This window comes from Lacerta agilis, chromosome 6 (genome assembly GCF_009819535.1).
Source record: "Lacerta agilis isolate rLacAgi1 chromosome 6, rLacAgi1.pri, whole genome shotgun sequence".
Classification (NCBI taxonomy): Eukaryota; Metazoa; Chordata; class Lepidosauria; order Squamata; family Lacertidae; genus Lacerta; species Lacerta agilis.
This window is the reverse complement of record NC_046317.1, coordinates 75,209,253-75,225,734: the sequence shown is the minus strand read 5'-3', so window position 1 is coordinate 75,225,734 and position 16,482 is coordinate 75,209,253. Positions and strand designations below refer to the sequence as shown.

General features: G+C 44.0%; 1 protein-coding gene across 3 annotated transcripts in view; it reads left to right on the top strand.

Moving 5' to 3' along the window:
- Positions 1 to 16,482, top strand: part of SULF2 (sulfatase 2) — a 193,265-nt gene that overhangs the window by 127,188 nt on the left and 49,595 nt on the right. For all 3 annotated transcript variants that reach the window (XM_033153510.1, XM_033153511.1, XM_033153509.1), the window contains exons 4-6: positions 7,070 to 7,221; positions 10,477 to 10,646; positions 15,369 to 15,519. In XM_033153510.1, the coding sequence (XP_033009401.1) occupies positions 7,070 to 7,221; positions 10,477 to 10,646; positions 15,369 to 15,519 (473 nt within the window). The remainder of the gene's footprint in view (positions 1 to 7,069; positions 7,222 to 10,476; positions 10,647 to 15,368; positions 15,520 to 16,482) is intronic.

The following is a 16,482-nucleotide window of genomic DNA, read 5'->3' as shown; positions in this document are numbered from 1 at the left end:
GCCCTCCACACCTTCAGGTACCCCATTAACGATCAGATTCTTGTGAGGAATTAGCATGCTTGGTCCCTCACGTGCCTCAATATATTTGATGGTGTATCCTGAAAAAAAGGGAGACAGCCTGGATGTATCCATATCTATAAAAATGAAGCTAAAGAATCAATACAAACATTTAATGCTCCCTTGCCACACTGCAAACCATTATAAGTCTATTTTCTTTCTCTTCCCCCCTTCTCTCTTTATTTCTACCTGAATATATCTTTGCTCAGTGTATTTTTAAATTGTCTTAAGAGGCTTCTCCTTTCATTTTTCCTCCATTGCTAATGTATTGTCCTGAAGGGATGCCAGCACCTGCCTTTAAAAGAATAATGCTTTCTCATATTGATTTATCATTTCAGCCAAGAAAGTAATATTTAGTTTGGTATTTGCAAAGAAATGGGATTCTTATCTTGAAGCCGTCAGAACAGTAAAAACCTAAGCAGGGTATTTGCCCGTTTGTCAAAGGCTTTTCTGCAATCCATGTTAGATTTAGATCTTATGGAGACTGCATTTCTAAAATAAAGAAACAGAAAGGGCTTTGTTGCATTATTGAACCCATGACTTTTTCAGAAAGGTGATATAATTCCCTTGAGAATACGAGCAACTTATAGAAGCCTAAGAATATACTCTGGCCCTGGTGTATATGCCACATTCCCAGCTTTGATCTTGTTCTGCAATTAACATGCGGAACTGCTGTTGAAAATTTGGAAGGTGGAACTAGACGTTCCATGTCATTCCATGGGTGGTTTTTTTCTGCCAGAGTTTCTTCTTGCGGGTGTTGTGAAATGCAGCTGTTGAAGATACAGTTTGAAGAGGCAAACTGTCATAGGATGAGAGCTGTCGTTTCCCCCACAAAATAATCACTACAAAATAGAAAATTCTTTCCAGTAGCACCTTAAAGACCAACTGAGTTTGTTCTTGGTATGAGCTTTCGTGTGCATGCACACTTCTTCAGATACACTGAAACAGAAGTCACCAGATCCTTAAATATAGTGAGGGAGTGGGGAGGGGTATTACTCAGAGGGTGGTGGGAATGGGTGATCAGCTGATAGGTGATGACACGAAGGTGCTACTAGAAAGAATTTTCTATTTTGTTTCGACTATGGCAGACCAGCACGGCTACCCACCTGTAACTAAAATAATCACTGCCATCCTTCTGATTTTACCTCTTGTCAGGGAAAAGCTACAGTTCCTCGTGGTTCCTTTTCTCTATCCCCACAGTTTGTGAGAGATATTTTCAGTGGGGAAAAGCCATTGGAAGAATAGGAAACCTCTCTCCTCTAGCATTCATCTTACCCTTCAAATTACTGTTGCAGTGACAAATTCGAATTTTGCAACGCAAAATTAAGAATCATGGGAACTACATTGGACACATCATTGATCTGCGCTCACAATGACCCACTTTGCATGTAATGCTAAGCTAAACCGTGGCTTAGCATGAACCTGTGAGCTCCTGGAATGGAGATCATGGCTGCTGTGCTCCTTCCCCAGTCCTCTGGTTATGCTACCCAGGACTAAGCCATGGTTTGGTGTAGCATGTCATTTGAACCTGAGCTCCTGGTTTGTCTTGCTCAAGACAAATCAGGAGCTGTAACCAAGGATTACTCTTGAATTTACTGCTCACAGTTTGTCTGGATCAGACAAACCAGGAGCCCCAGGTTCAGACAAGCCAAACCATGGCTTAGCTGCAGGCAGCTTGGCAGCAGGGCAGCCAAGGAAGGAGTGCAACTGCTGCCGTGATCTCCTTTCCAGGAACCTTCACACTAATGCATCCACACTAAGCCAAGGTTTAGCTTGGTATTATGTATGAACCGAGCAACTCAGTGAACTCAGCGAGACCTAGTGGGACAACAAGGAGAAGGGCCTTTTTGGTTGTGCCCTTCACTTATTGCTTGTGTCCTTGGCTGATTGTGATTCATTAGCTTGTATTTGAAAATTTATTGCTTGCTGATGATGTATTAATAAGCCATAGCTTCTGAGTAAGTAGCTATAGAATTGTATTGTGAAAAGGGTGGTGCTGTGTTAGCATGACCTTGGTTGTGTCAGGTTTGGAGGCAAAGCTGGCAAGTTGCAATACCTCCTTATAGAAACTGTAGCTATATAGCAGCTTACTCTGTTTTATTGAAGAAGAGCAGGGTCTTTTAATGCCGCCGCCACCACCATCACAGAGGTATCTGTGGAGGGGATATATTGATTGAAAATGTTTAGCCAACCAGATTGGTAGTTGGATTCCAATTGAGGATATTTGGTGAGCCAACATGACAGTGATGTGGAATTGAGGACTGGAGTGATCATTCTGTGATACTATGGCTGTGGACAAAGCTGTATTGAATTAATATTTTTTTTAAAAAAAAAATAGTAAATGAAAAACTGGAAGAACAAAACCCTGGTTAAGCATACTCAGTGTTTCCAATCTGGAGACAAGAGCATTATGGGAACTAACATGGAACTGTTTGGCTTCTCCAAACCTCTTAATTTCTTTGCAGGAACAAAGTAATACACCCCCCAGGCACTCCCTAGTTACATTTTGCTCTGTTTTAGTCCTCAAATTTTGTTTCATCCCTGTTGCCCTTGCTTCAGATGCTACTCTAAGCTCCAGGGTTTGAAACTGGAATGAAATTTCAACTAAATCCTGTTCCTCGCGAATCCCATAATCAGTATATACCCTTCAGCATACGTTTATGGAAAGGAAAGGGAAACTTGGAGCAGTATTAGGTTTTCATACCTTAACTCACAGAGAAACATCAACCAACATTTATAAAAACATAGACGTCTGTGCCTCTTGCCAAAGTTTCTCCAGAAAGAAGCTACTTTAAAATGTCACGGTATCTTACAGTTCCTTGTGTCTGAAAGCGACTTCTGGGAGGGTGGAATGTTTGTGGTCAGAAGAACCAGTCAGACTCTTAATGGGTGGGAGGTTTCTCTTAATTGAGTTCATTAAGACTATACTGTCTCCTTTGTCTATTTATTTATAAACCCATGTTTTTCCTAGTGCGTCTTCCAAGTTTATTGCTAAATGGAACAAAACCAATTCTGTTTATAAAGGTACTTTTTACATAACATAAGCTGGGACCTTTCCAGAGTTATGCAATCTTGTAAAATAAATAAATATTGTGGGCAAAATTATACATATATATAATTATTTTTTTATTTTAATTTTTTTTAAAAATTGCCCTGGTGTCTGAATGTGGCACTGTAAGTTTGTGAAAAATCTTTATCAGCAGACACAGAACATAAAGATTTCTCTGCTCATTGTAGGTAAGAGTTTGCGTAGATGGATTACATTTCCAGGACTCAGATAAATTATAAATTTTGGATTTTTATCCCACTGTTACATTGGACAGAGCTAACAAATTTAGAATGGCAGTATCAAGCATATTCAAAGAAGGAAACATGCAGCCAAAGGCATAGCACTGTGCAGAAATAATTCACAACACTGGGGATCCACTAAGCTTGAACTGGCCTTGGTAGCCAATGACAATTTCTACCTGCCAACATTCCTTCTCTGCTGCTGGGGGAAGTGTTCAGGAGGTCTGTGCCATCTTGTTGAGCCTTGTGGGCAATGTGAACCTGCAACCCCCATCCTGAGCACTAAGCTGGGGATAGCAGGCTTGTCCCTGTCCTGCTGAGCCCTGGAGCCATTTGGAAACCAGTGAGACATTTATATTGCATTGTGCTGAGAGCCCCTTCCCATCTGCAGGTTCTAGAGCAGGGGTCAGCAAACCTTTTCAGCAGGGGGCTGGTCCACTGTCCCTCAGACCTTGTGGGGGGCCAGACTATATTTGGGGGGGGGGAAGGGGAATGAACGAATTCCTATGCCCCACAAATAATCCAGAGATGCATTTTTAAATAAAAGCACACATTCTACTCATGTAAAAACACCAGGGAGGCCCCACAAATAACCCAGAGATGCATTTTAAATAAAAAGACACATTCTACTCATGTAAAAACACGCTGATTCCCGGACCATCCACGGGCCGGATTGAGAATGTGATTGGTCCGGATTCGGCCCCCGTGCCTTAGTTTGCCTACCCATACTCTAGAGATCGGGAGGGTGTTTTGCCAGATTTAAAAAGGCATCTGCCAGTAGTCAGCTGAAAAGTATGTTAGTGGACCTCCGTGCAGAGCTAAATGTAATTTTACATGACTAGCCTATCAAGAGGTGAAAAATGTAATGATGTTTTGGATGGTATCATGGCACCAGGTGCAAAATCTGCTTAGTATTTTAAAACTTGAAAACAACAACAACAACACCCTGTACAAGCAATGGCAGTATACGGGACATCATGCTAACTTGAGCTAAAATGCTGCTGAAAAGAATTGCTTTGTTTTGCCATTTGGAGATGTTCTCTTCTCCTGTGCCCAGCGGCTGCTCCAGCCAGAAGCTTTGAGTTGCAGCTCAGTCATTTATGGAATATTAATTCTCCATCTGTAAAAAATGGTTTTACTGGGTTTTCGTTTTTGCTAGGAAAGGTTTTAATTGTTTTTAGAATGGTTACTTTTGTTTTGTGTTTTATCTCATTTTTTTTTAATCTTGTTGCGCGCTGCTTTGATGGCTTCAGGCTTCTGAAGCGGTTTATACATTTGTTAAATAAATAAATGAATGGCAAGGAGAGGAGTAGGAATAGTGCCAAATGCAGCTGTGTTTAGTTGTGATATAATGGCGAGGCACGAAAACCTTCAGATGGCTGTGTTCCAACCTTTCACTGTGGATAAGGATCAATATCCCAATCCATCATCCCTAGATACTGAGGCAAGGAGAAGAAATCTACTCCACTATTCAATTACCCACACATTACTGTGGATTGCACTTAACTCTCTAAATATTGGAAGTGCCTCAGGAAGCAGAGTAACCCGAGAAAGTGTTTGATTCCACAGTCCTTTCTTGGGAGAGCATGGCTGTCCATTTATTGTTTTACTCCAGTATTCACCCACCTGATGCCCCCCCAGATGTTTTAGACTGCAATTTCCATCAGCCCTGGCTGAGACCGATGAATGTTGTCATCTTAAACATCTGTAGGGCACCAGGTAGGTGAACGCTGCTTGACATCATAACACCTTGGCATTTACTTTGCATGTTGTTTTAGTCTGGTTGATGCAGATGACCTAATTAAAGGCAAAGGCAGTGTGACTTTAACGGTCAGAGGGATGAACTGGAATTTGTTAGCACTCTTCTGGCTTTGCATGAACTTGGATACAAAATAGCTGTTAGGTACCTGTGCAAAACGCCTATGCCTGCCTGTGCAAGGTGACTGGGATTCTTGCATGGTTTTTTAATGGATATTAGCTCTTTGCTGGCTGGCTGGTTTCCTTCTTCCTCTTTGCTGCTGGAAAAAGAAGTTGAGCATTGTCATGGAGTGGATGAGGAGATCTGCAGCAGCACAAGGAGTGCCAGCTTGGCCCCACGACTGTGGGTGCCGATGGCCGTGGGTGCCAAGAAGCATACATGGCCCTGGCATTGAAATTTGTGGGTGCTCGGGCACCCAGGGCCCCAATGAGCAGCACTGAGAGGGTTGGAAGGAAGCTCTTCTGCAGAAGCAGCTGTCAGAGCTGATAGCTGCTGTAGTCACTCTGGGACATTGAACACAATACAATTACAAAACCGAAGTATTTTATTAGAGAGATTTAATCATACCTTAAAAACAATGCGCATAAACAGCACATTGTTGTGCATATCTACTATCTCTTGAGGACTGAGGTGGAAGGAAACCAGTTTTGCTGCTTTGAAGCAGCAAGAATGGTGCAGAGTGCTGTTTGGTGACGCACTTGTGACGTCACAAAGCGCACACACCCTTCTCCCTGGAAGAAATTGGCGCTTGGATATCTGGAGGCAAGAACATGTGGCATGAAGATGAAGGGAAGCTAGGCTTGGCAATCTATCTGTCTAGCAGGCCCTTGTTTTTAGCTACACCTGCATGCATCTTTATAGAGACTATAGCAATAAAATAGTAACATAAAACATAGTGGAGCAAAAGCTAGTACATTCCTTGCTCACTCTTGGCTAAGATGGGTTTATTAAGCAGCTAATAAAAAACAGGTTTCAAAAGTCTCTTCAACAATTTCTGAACCCAGGATGGTGTTGATTTCGTGACCTCTTGCCCATAATTTTCTGGAGCAGCCCATTTCTCTCTAAGAATACACAAAGAGGACCAAGAGTGGTTTTCGGATTCCCACCTCTTTTGTACAATTGTAGTAACCATACCAGATCTGCATCTGGCCAAACACAGTTGGCAAGTCATGAATGAGATAGCTGCCAGGAGTCCATTCACATTTAAAGGAGCAGCCCTAACCCACCTTCTCTGGCAGTATCAGTAGGTCGGGAGGCAGGATGATCAGGCCAGATGCTGTTGCTTAGGGTTTCAGCCCTAAGTGTCTGGGTGGAAATTGCTGAAATGTCTGGGCCTGGGCTGACTCAGCCCCTCTCCCTCCCCACTTCTGGTGCACCTTGCTTCAGAGTCTACATCCTGTAGCTGGAAGGGAGAGTGCCACACCAACAGGAGGCTGCCTTATCTGGGCTCAGAGACCCCTCCACCTAATCCAACTCCCCCACTGACTCAGATCTGGAGTCCTAAGAGACTCTGGTCATTGAAAAGGTGTCATGAGTCATTTGCTGTGTGACAGACAGGATTGTACAGAATGAATGCAATTTACATGCCCATCATCACCTGAAAGGCGAAAAATGTAACTTTTTTTGGTAATAAAGTTTCTAGGAGGGGATCCTTAATCACTTGCTATGGGTAAGCAAGCCAGTGGCCATTTTCAGCCCTTGCTGTAAATTTTCTGGGCAAGCTCTGAGTCCCTTCTTAGTCTGATTCTGTTTTATGCTTAATGCTCTGTTAGCGCTAAGTAAGTGTTAAAGCATCTGCTTTAAAATAAAATATTAAAATAAAATATGATTGGATAGGGAAAATATGATCACTTTGTCTGCAAGAACTGAAAACTAAAGAGCTCTATACTATAGCATGATTATCTCCAATACATTTATGTATTGATGTCTCCTCACAATGTCTCCTCTCACCCTTTTTGCTTCCAGCTTTCTTTGGGAAATACCTGAATGAATATAATGGTTCCTATGTGCCTCCTGGCTGGAAAGAATGGGTTGGATTGCTCAAGAATTCTCGTTTTTACAACTACACGCTCTGTAGAAATGGAGTGAAGGAAAAACACGGATTTGACTACTCTAGGGTAGGTCTTACTGGTTTATTTTCATTTCCCTCCCCTGGCCACAACTGTGGGAACAATACGGATGCTTTATGATTTCAGTCTAATTAAAGTATTTGTTTCATATTTGAAAGCTACTGCTGGTAATATAAACTGCAATCCATAAACCTGCTCCCTTAGACTGCACATTATCGTTTTACTTCTGGAGGGATGTATAATTTAAAATTTATTTAGTGACAGCAAGCAGTTCTTAAGCCGGTAAGCACTTTAGTATGTCCTACCAGCTGGGAAATGGATTTGATCGTAGTTTGACTCATGTTCTATTGACTGGTGTTCCCTGCTTTAATTAACACAGAGAGACATACTCTCGATCTGCTGCATGCATGTGATTAATTCTCTTTATTGCAAAATTGCTGTTTCCATGGTGGTGGTGTGCAGATTTTGAGGGAGTCCTAAATCTGTCAGTAGTCCACAAACTCAGTGTTTGTCTGCAGTGTTATGAAAAGGAGATCAGAAGTTCAAGTTGTGTTATTCTAATTAAAAATATGTTGGGTGGGTGGGTTGGGGGAAAAGAATGGTAACTTTAAAAACACCTGATTTTTTTAAAAAAATATTCCTATAGGGTTACCTTCCATTATTAACAGAAAAGGATATAGCGGAATAAAGATATTTGACACCCACTTTTTATCCAACTAGTCAGAACTAAAGCAGTTACTAAACTTGAATTTAAATAAGGGTTGTTAAAAGGTATGCTTCTGAATCTAAAATATCTGATTAAGGGCAAGGCAACTGCCTTTTAATGCATAATTCATTTTAAAGATTTTTCAGTCACATCACAGCAGAGTGTGACAAAGAGACAGAATTCAGGATCTAGCATTTCCTCTTCCCACATTCCTTCTCACAAAGGCACAGTATATGACTATCTCTGAGCCTTGTGTTGTCCATCTGTAAAATGGAAATCCTTCCAAAAAATGTTTTTTTTTTTTTACAGCAGGTAAATAAATACGATGAGGTCTGAGTTTGAGATTAGGTGGTAGGATAGGAATGAGGCACATACTCAGACCAAAAGTTTTGTGCATCTAATTGGACTTTCAGCAGCTGCGTGGTTAAATTGCTGTGCATAATAACAAAAAGTATCTGTATCAGCACCATGCTTGATGTGACTAAGTGTCCGAAAGTGGAACCCCCTTGCTATCTTCTCCCAATACATCTTTTCATTAAGTATATTTCCCACCACCTGTGCAATAACATGACTTCTGAGAGATTAGTTTAATGATCCTTCGTTTTGATAGCAGCATGTATATTTCTGTTTCCAAAAATAACTTCCCTGCTGGCACCAGAATTAGCAACCCATTGGTTGCCCTTTTTGTAATCTCAGATGTCTTGAGTGCCAAGTGACGTGTAATCAAAATATAATGCAACATTCGTGTTCACTGACCGTCTCTGTCAAGCAAGTCTCTCCAGAATTTTATTACCCTTACATTTAAAAAGACTGGTTCCATATCACACACACACACACACACACACACACACACAAGTCTCATATTAGTTTGATTCAATTCAGGACTCAACAAGTAACAGTAAGGCTGGCCCTCCCATTAGGCAGAGTGAGGTGACCACCTCAGCTGGGTGCTGGGCAGGGTCAGATTTAGGTTTGATGAGGTTGTGGGTTAAACCACAGAGCCTAGGGCTTGCCGATCAGAAGGTCGGAGGTTCGAATCCCCGTGACGGGGTGAGCTCCCGTTGTTCGGTCCCTGCTCCTGCCAACCTAGCAGTTCGAAAGCACGTCAAAGTGCAGGTAGATAAATAGGTACCGCTCCGGAGGGAAAGTAAATGGTGTTTCCGTGCACTGCTCTGGTTCACCAGAAGCGGCTTAGTCATGCTGGCCACATGACCTGGAAGCTGTACGCCAGATCCCTCGGCCAGTCAAGCAAGATGAGTGCTGTAACCCCAGAGTCGTCAGTGACTGGACCTAATGGTCAGGGGTCCCTTTACCTTTTAAGCTACTGGAGGTAATGGGGCCCTTTATATGTCCAGCTGTACTTTGTCAACAACAAATTGTTGCTGTTTTTTGTGTTGGATATATACTATATGGTAATTTATGGACCTAATAGGTATCTAAAGCTATTTGCACATAACAAAATATGTATTTTGTCAAAGTAATTGTTGAACTGAAATACAATTAAGAAGTATATTAATAGTGAAATAATTATTAAACTTAGAATGATTTTTTATTCATAACAAACTTAATAATGCAAACACATTGGCATTTGGCCATAACAAAAGTTCCTTTAGACACACAATTTACAAAAACTCATAATTTGGGGGGGGGGTGCCCAAGAGAGTGGGGCCCTAAGCTATAGCTTGTTTAGTTTACAGTATATACTGGCGTATAAGACTACTTTTTAATACAGGAAAATCTTCTCAAAAGTCGGGGGTCGTCTTATACGCTGGGTGGAGAATCTGCGGTCGAGTATATCTCAAACTCTATATCTTAACTGGAAAAGTTGGGGGTCGTCTTATACGCCCAGTCGTCTTATACGCCGGAAAATATGGTATACGTAAATCCAGCACTGGTGCTGGGAGTTGGGGAGCAGCAAAGTTCTGGAAGGACATAGCTGTCTGATTCTTTTTTAGGGGGAAGTCTTGACTCTTATGGGGACGCGGGTGGCGTTGTGGGTTAAACCACAGAGCCTAGGGCTTGCTGATCAGAAGGTCAGCGATTCGAATCCCCGAAATGGGATGAGCTCCCGTTGCTCGGTCCCAGCTCCTGCCCACCTAGCAGTTCGAAAGCACGTCAAAAGTGCAAGTAGATAAATAGGTACTGCTCTGGCGGGAAGGTAGACGGCGTTTGTGTGTGCTACTCTGGTTCGCCAGAAGCAGCTTTGTCATGCTGGCCACATGACCCGGAAGCTGTACTCCGGCTCCCTTGGCAAGTAACGTGAGATGAGTGCCGCAACCCCAGAGTCATCCGCAACTGGACCTAATGGTCAAGGGTCCCTTTACCTTTACCTTTACCTTGACTCTTATAGTGGAATTGAAATGCTTTAAAAGTATGGTGTGGATGTGAGCTCGGTAACATTATAGGGAATTGTAAAAAACAAATTTAAAAACCATATTTAAAAACATACCAGCCCTTTACATTTGCAATTACTACAAAAGCGAATAAATCAGGATTTCTCCTCCCACCTCTAAAATGATTGCAGTGTCCCCTCCAGGCTCATCGATTACTTTTGATGTCATTTTGCTGATTTTTCTTCTCTTCCTCACCCTTTTCAGGATTATCTGACTGACCTGATCACCAATGACAGTATTAGCTTCTTCCGAATCTCAAAGAAGATGTATCCTCACAGGCCGGTTTTGATGGTTCTCAGCCATGCAGCTCCTCACGGTCCCGAAGACTCGGCCCCTCAGTATTCCCATCTCTTTCCCAATGCTTCTCAGCACATGTAAGGAAAAGGCAACAAAGCACCAAACCAATTATCTGCATTTCCAAGCAAAGGCATAGCATTCCTGGGGAATCATTTCTGGATCATTTGTGCTTTGGCATAAGTTTATCGCAGGTAGCAGAAATGGAACAGCTTGGCGCTTCTCAATTTATAACTTGTAGAAACCTACACAATAAAACGAACAGTCCCATCATTTTCCATTTGCAATTTATGCAAATTTATTCCTTTTTGGGAGAGGCTTTGTAAAGAGAGTAAGGGGAAAAGAGAGAATAGAACTTGGGTAAATAAATACGATGAGGTCTGAGTTTGAGATTAGGGATGAGGCGCACACTCAGATCCTATGCACAATTACCTGGGTTCGTGTGAACTCAGTGGGACTTATTTTTGAGCAGATGCACATAAGATTAGTCCGTCAGGTGCTTTACTTTCACATGTTTAAGCTTTTCTCCAGAACCCTGAAAACTAGGGACATGTGGTTGCACAATAACTGCACCCTTTTAGTCTAGGTTTCTTGATGCAATCCCACATCTCTTCTCCTCTGTACCCTGCTAACACAGAAAAACCAAAATGAGTGGTGTGGAATCATATCACCCCTTTCCTTCACTTGACTTCATTGGGTGCCCCTTACTGAAGGTGTGTAAGAGGATGTGGTCAGGTTATGACCTCCTCTGTACATTTCATTTCTCTACATGTTGTACCAGGGAGAAGAGGACGAGCAGACATTGAGTTGTCCCTTGCAGTGGCAGCCACATGCCAGTGTGGTGTAGTGGTTAAGAGAGGTAGACTCGTAATCTGGTGAACCAGGTTTGCGTCTCTGCTCCTCCGCATGCAGCTGCTGGGTGACCTTGGGCTAGTCACACTTCTTTGAAGTCTCTCAGCCCCACTCACCTCACAGAGTGTCTGTTGTGGGGGAGGAAGGGAAAGGAGAATGTTAGCCGCTTTGAGACTCCTTTGGGTAGTGATAAAGCGGGATATCAAATCCTAACTCTTCTTCTTCTTCTTCTTCTTCTTCTTCTTCTTCTTCTTCTTCTTCTTCTTCTCTTATTACCTAATCTTGCCCTCCACAAGGTCTTTCTGCTCCTTTAAACTTAGTTGTATGTTGATGATATGCAACACTAACTTAGCTTGTATGTTAAGAGCTTCTTTTAATGCACTGCTCTGTGTGCCTCTGCTGTCTGAAGAAATCCAGGGAGTGGGGATGTGGGACAGAGCCAGAGCCGTCTTAAGAAGATCAGCCGCCCTGGCGCGGCTATCCCGCCGGCGCCCCCACCATGCCGCCTCTCCGCCGCCTCCCTCCCGCGCTTGCCGCCCCTTGGGAGGGGGGTGGACGAGCGGGGGATGAGGGGCGTGGCGCTGGAGCGGCACGGGGCTCTGCGCGCCCTTCCAGCGCTTCCGGGAAGGGAGGCGAGGGTGGCCGGCTCGCGCTCCCGCGCTCCGCGGGGCAGCCGGATGGCGCAGCGCAGCCAGGCAGCTCGCGCTGCGCTGGGCAGCTGGAGGGTGCGGCGCGGCTGGCCAGCTCTGCTCCCGCACTCTGCCGCGCTCCTGTGCTCTGCCCTTCCAGCGCTTCCGGGACGGGAGACGAGGGTGGCCGGCTCGCGCTCCCGCGCTCCGCGGGGCAGCCGAATGGCGCAGCGCAGCCAGGCAGCTCGCGCTGCGCCGGGCAGCTGGAGGGCGTGGCGTGGCTGGCCAGCTCCCTTGCTCTGCTGGGCAGTCGGAGGGCGCTGCCGGCAGGCGCTGCCAGCGGGGCTGGAGGGCGGAGGCGCCCTCCAGGCCATTGCGCCCTGGTGCGCCGCGCCACCAGCCCCAATGGATGAGACGGCTCTGGACAGAGCCTTCTTGCAGTGGCACCCAAACTGTGGAATCCCCTCCCTGGGTTGTCTGTGTGTGTGTGCGGAGGATTTTAAATCAAAAGGCAGGCAATAAATGCTCTGCAAATGCAGAATAGAAATGCCAATATAGACCCAATAGGGGTCACTGAAAAATTTGACTTTGGTATGAGAGAGGAAATAGTTTTCAGTAAGTAATCCTGAGTCTGCTCCAGCATATGCAAAACAATCACTTTTGGATATTAAAAAATAGGCTTGCATTTTATTTTATACCTGCAGGTTCATATCGCGGACATGTATCATTCTTTGCTTCGGCTGCTTAATAGGCATTTATCCATGATTGTTGAATAGTGGGTTTTCCCCCCCAGAGACAACCACTACTGTTGTCTCTGTAAGCATTTTATTCTCTCTCTCTCTCTTTTTCCAAGGTCAAATACAATCAGGATTTGTAGTGCAGCCCCCACCTCCAACTTCTGAATGAATTTGAAGTGGTTATTTTTGTTCAGTTTCCAGAATTGTTGTGCTTTGTGTATTTGGCCATAAGACGGACAAATCTGTTAAGTATAAGAGGGTTACGTTTGTAGTAATCAAAGAAGATCGTGGACTTCGAGTGGATTAAGCAGCAGGAGGTTTCAGATGAGCCAGGAAATCACAAAGCATACTGGAAAAGGAATTTGCCAAGCATTTTAGATTCGTTCAGGGCATTACATAGCAACAGTTTCCATAACCATCAGCGTTTTCAAAGCGGCAATGTCATTATCCAGCCACAATAACATTCTGAAATCAGAGAGAACATTAACAATGTGGAGAGAATAAGCAGCAACCTCTCCTCCCTGAAAGAAGAATACTCTCTTCCCCATCACAAAGCGCTTTTTGGACTGCAGCCTTGATATCAATGCAATTCACTTTAGTATGTCTTTCACACACACACACACACACACACACACACAGCACATGGGGCAACCCTGAATATGAGTAATGTTACAGTAAGAGCGCAGTGTTATGATAGGAGTTCTGCTCCCCTCTCACAGCATGTTCACCTGCCAGCTTCATTCTGTACAGACCCACAAGTACATGCTAAATATGCGTGCCTAATTATGGATGATACTGCTCAAGCTAACTTCCCAAGGCCATCAATACAGCACCACTGTAAAACTCTGCTGATTAATAATAATAAAAAAACCCGTGGAAACTGGAGCCTAAAATACAGAAGCCCTTGCTTTGTTGACTAGGCAAGGGCAGAAGGCCAGGTATTTACACTAGACCCTGCCAATCCAGAGGCTGAAGTCTGGTTGCCAGTGACTGGTGCCAATGATGCACATGCCTATTCCCCCTTTGCACCTAAAGAAGGCTTTGAGGTCTGAGTTACAGTAGGAGTTGTGTAGCTCACTAGGATGTAGGACCCATTCTCTGGTCAAGGGACCCCCAGTTTGAAGCCCAAAGCCCTTGCCTATCTGACCAGACCAATCTCCCAAGATTCTGCAGAACCAGAGTCTCGAGCTAGTTTGCTGTTTCAGTTGCTCTAGCTTTTTGCTGTTGTCAGGTGGGGTGGGAATTCCCTTTTACAGCTCCTGGGATGGGAAGATCCCTACCTCAAGGCTACTTGTTCAAGCAGGGGAAATTGTAATAGCACCATCCAGCTTCTTGCTTCTTCTTTTTTAAAGACTCGTATAGAGTAGAACATCATTTTAAAAGCTGGCTATTGGACTGAAGTTATAATAAGCATTTTAATGCCCATAGTTTCCTGCTAAATGCTCAGGTAGTCAAGCTTAAATTCACCACAGATGCTAAATAACATAGTAGAGACTCTCCAGCAATCTGGATAGTTATTGTTAAGGAACCTGCGTGAGCCACAATCATCCGTGCAGAATGAAATTGGAATAGCTATGTCATTCTCGTGCTCCCCAGTTAGAATGTTAGCTGCCCTAATGCTAAGCTGCTACAGTTGAAATATATTCTCATTTACTCTGAATGATACTTGCTATTTCAATAGGCTTCAGTTTGAGCAGAGCAATTTTCCCGTTCCCAGCTTTCAGATAAATCATAAAAGAGATTTATAATGTTTCGCTGTCTACCACGGAGAATGTAATCCTACCATAGAGAGTTATTCCCAACAGGGAAAATTGCCACCCCTGTTTGCCTCAAACATACTTAAAGATAGTGGAAGCCACCATGGTAAGGTTCATTTGCACATCCATTTTCAGGGAATTAACTGTATTTGCATTAACTTGGGTGTGGCAAGATAACAGCTGGGCTCGTTAGCTTGGACCCTAACTTCTTCCATTCAGAATTCCATTCACAAAACAAGGCCTTATTGCCTTCACTCTGCAGTCACTTGGGCTCCCCAAAGGTTGGGGGCACCCTTAGGAACAGTATGGCATACAGTGTAAAAAGCTGTGGATGGAGAGGGAGCATCTTTTAAGATTTGCCTACTGGCTTCTAAAACTTTCCTGTACTCAAGGCTAAGTATACAGAAGCCCCCCAAACCTACTTTTGAAAGTGGAAGCTGTTGTTCTCAGGATGCTGAAATTGTCAGGACAGAATGCTCAATGCAATTGATAGAATTCAACATCGTGTTCTTCCAGTCCCATCTGTGCAAGCATTCCAGCTTACCAGATGGAGCGATACCCTTCTCCTCTCCCTCACACGCCATTCTGGGGGTTCTTCCAACCTCCAGAGCCATTTTTGGGGGGTGCAAGGGGAGGAGACAGGGGAAGTCCCATTGTACAAATGGAAGTCCTTGCATGGGTCTTCTGCTAATGGGACTGGTTAGATGAACCCTGCCCTACGTTTGTGTGGAACTTGTGCAGGAACTCAGCATACACATTTTAGGATGGGTGGCATGCCATGTTTATTTTACTGAAAGTTAATTGATTTTCTCTCTCTTTCTCTCTAGCACACCCAGTTACAATTATGCTCCGAACCCAGACAAGCACTGGATAATGAGGTATACTGGCCCCATGAAACCTATTCACATGGAATTCACCAATATGCTACAGCAGAAGCGCCTTCAGACTCTCATGTCTGTGGATGACTCTATGGAGGCGGTAAGATTTATTGCAGGCTTCCTCAACCTCAGCCCTCCAGATGTTTTGAGGCTACAAAAACATCTGGAGGGCCGAGGTTGAGGGAGCCTGATTTATTGTCCCGTTCCCCAAGTCCTGCATACACACCCTACTTTGCTATCCTATCCAAAACATGAGTTTAAGTGTGGCCAATATAAGCACAGATGCACTTCATCACAGGGCCTCAACTTCCCCATTTGGTTTATAAGGTTTGAATTGCTCTGGGCAGAAATGGCAGCACCAAGTCTCCTTCCCAACTTCTCTTCTTGGGTGTTAAGAAGTAACCCATTTGGTAGGTAGTTTTGTCTCCCTTGAAAGTTCAGGAGTGGAAACTCAGGAGAGGGCATACTCTGACATTGCCTTAGCTGTGGAGTTCCCTCCCCACAGAGGTGTGTTTGGCATTTTCATTGTATAGCTTTCATCATGTGTTGAAGATGCAACTCTTTAGCCTCTTTTTACACCTTAGGACTCACCCTATTCTTCTGACTGTAAATTGTACTAAGTTATTTTAACATTATTTATCTAGGTGTGTTTTTTAATGTGTTTTTTTACGCTGCTTTTTTGGCACTGGCTTAGAACAAATTAGAATCTCAAGTAGAGTGGGTCCCAATGTATCTCAGATTTCAAAGGTGCATCTTCAGCTGTGCAGTGAAGGTGCCGGGTGCACCTTTGTGTGGAAGAAATTCCATAATTTGGGGGCTGCCTCCGAGAATGGCGTTTCCTGGGTCATGCCCCCCACCAAGCCACTGAGGGTAGCAGAACTACCAAGAGGGCCCCCTTGCTGATTGTGACACCCAAGAGGGTCTGCAGGGAAAGAGGTGGTCTTGTGGTTCAGGGCAGGTATAATGATAGTGCTATAAAATATTCCAAATAGCAAAACACCCTAAGTTGCCTGCTGTAGTTGCAAACAGTGCATAAAGGGGAAATTGTACCAAAAGCCTTGCT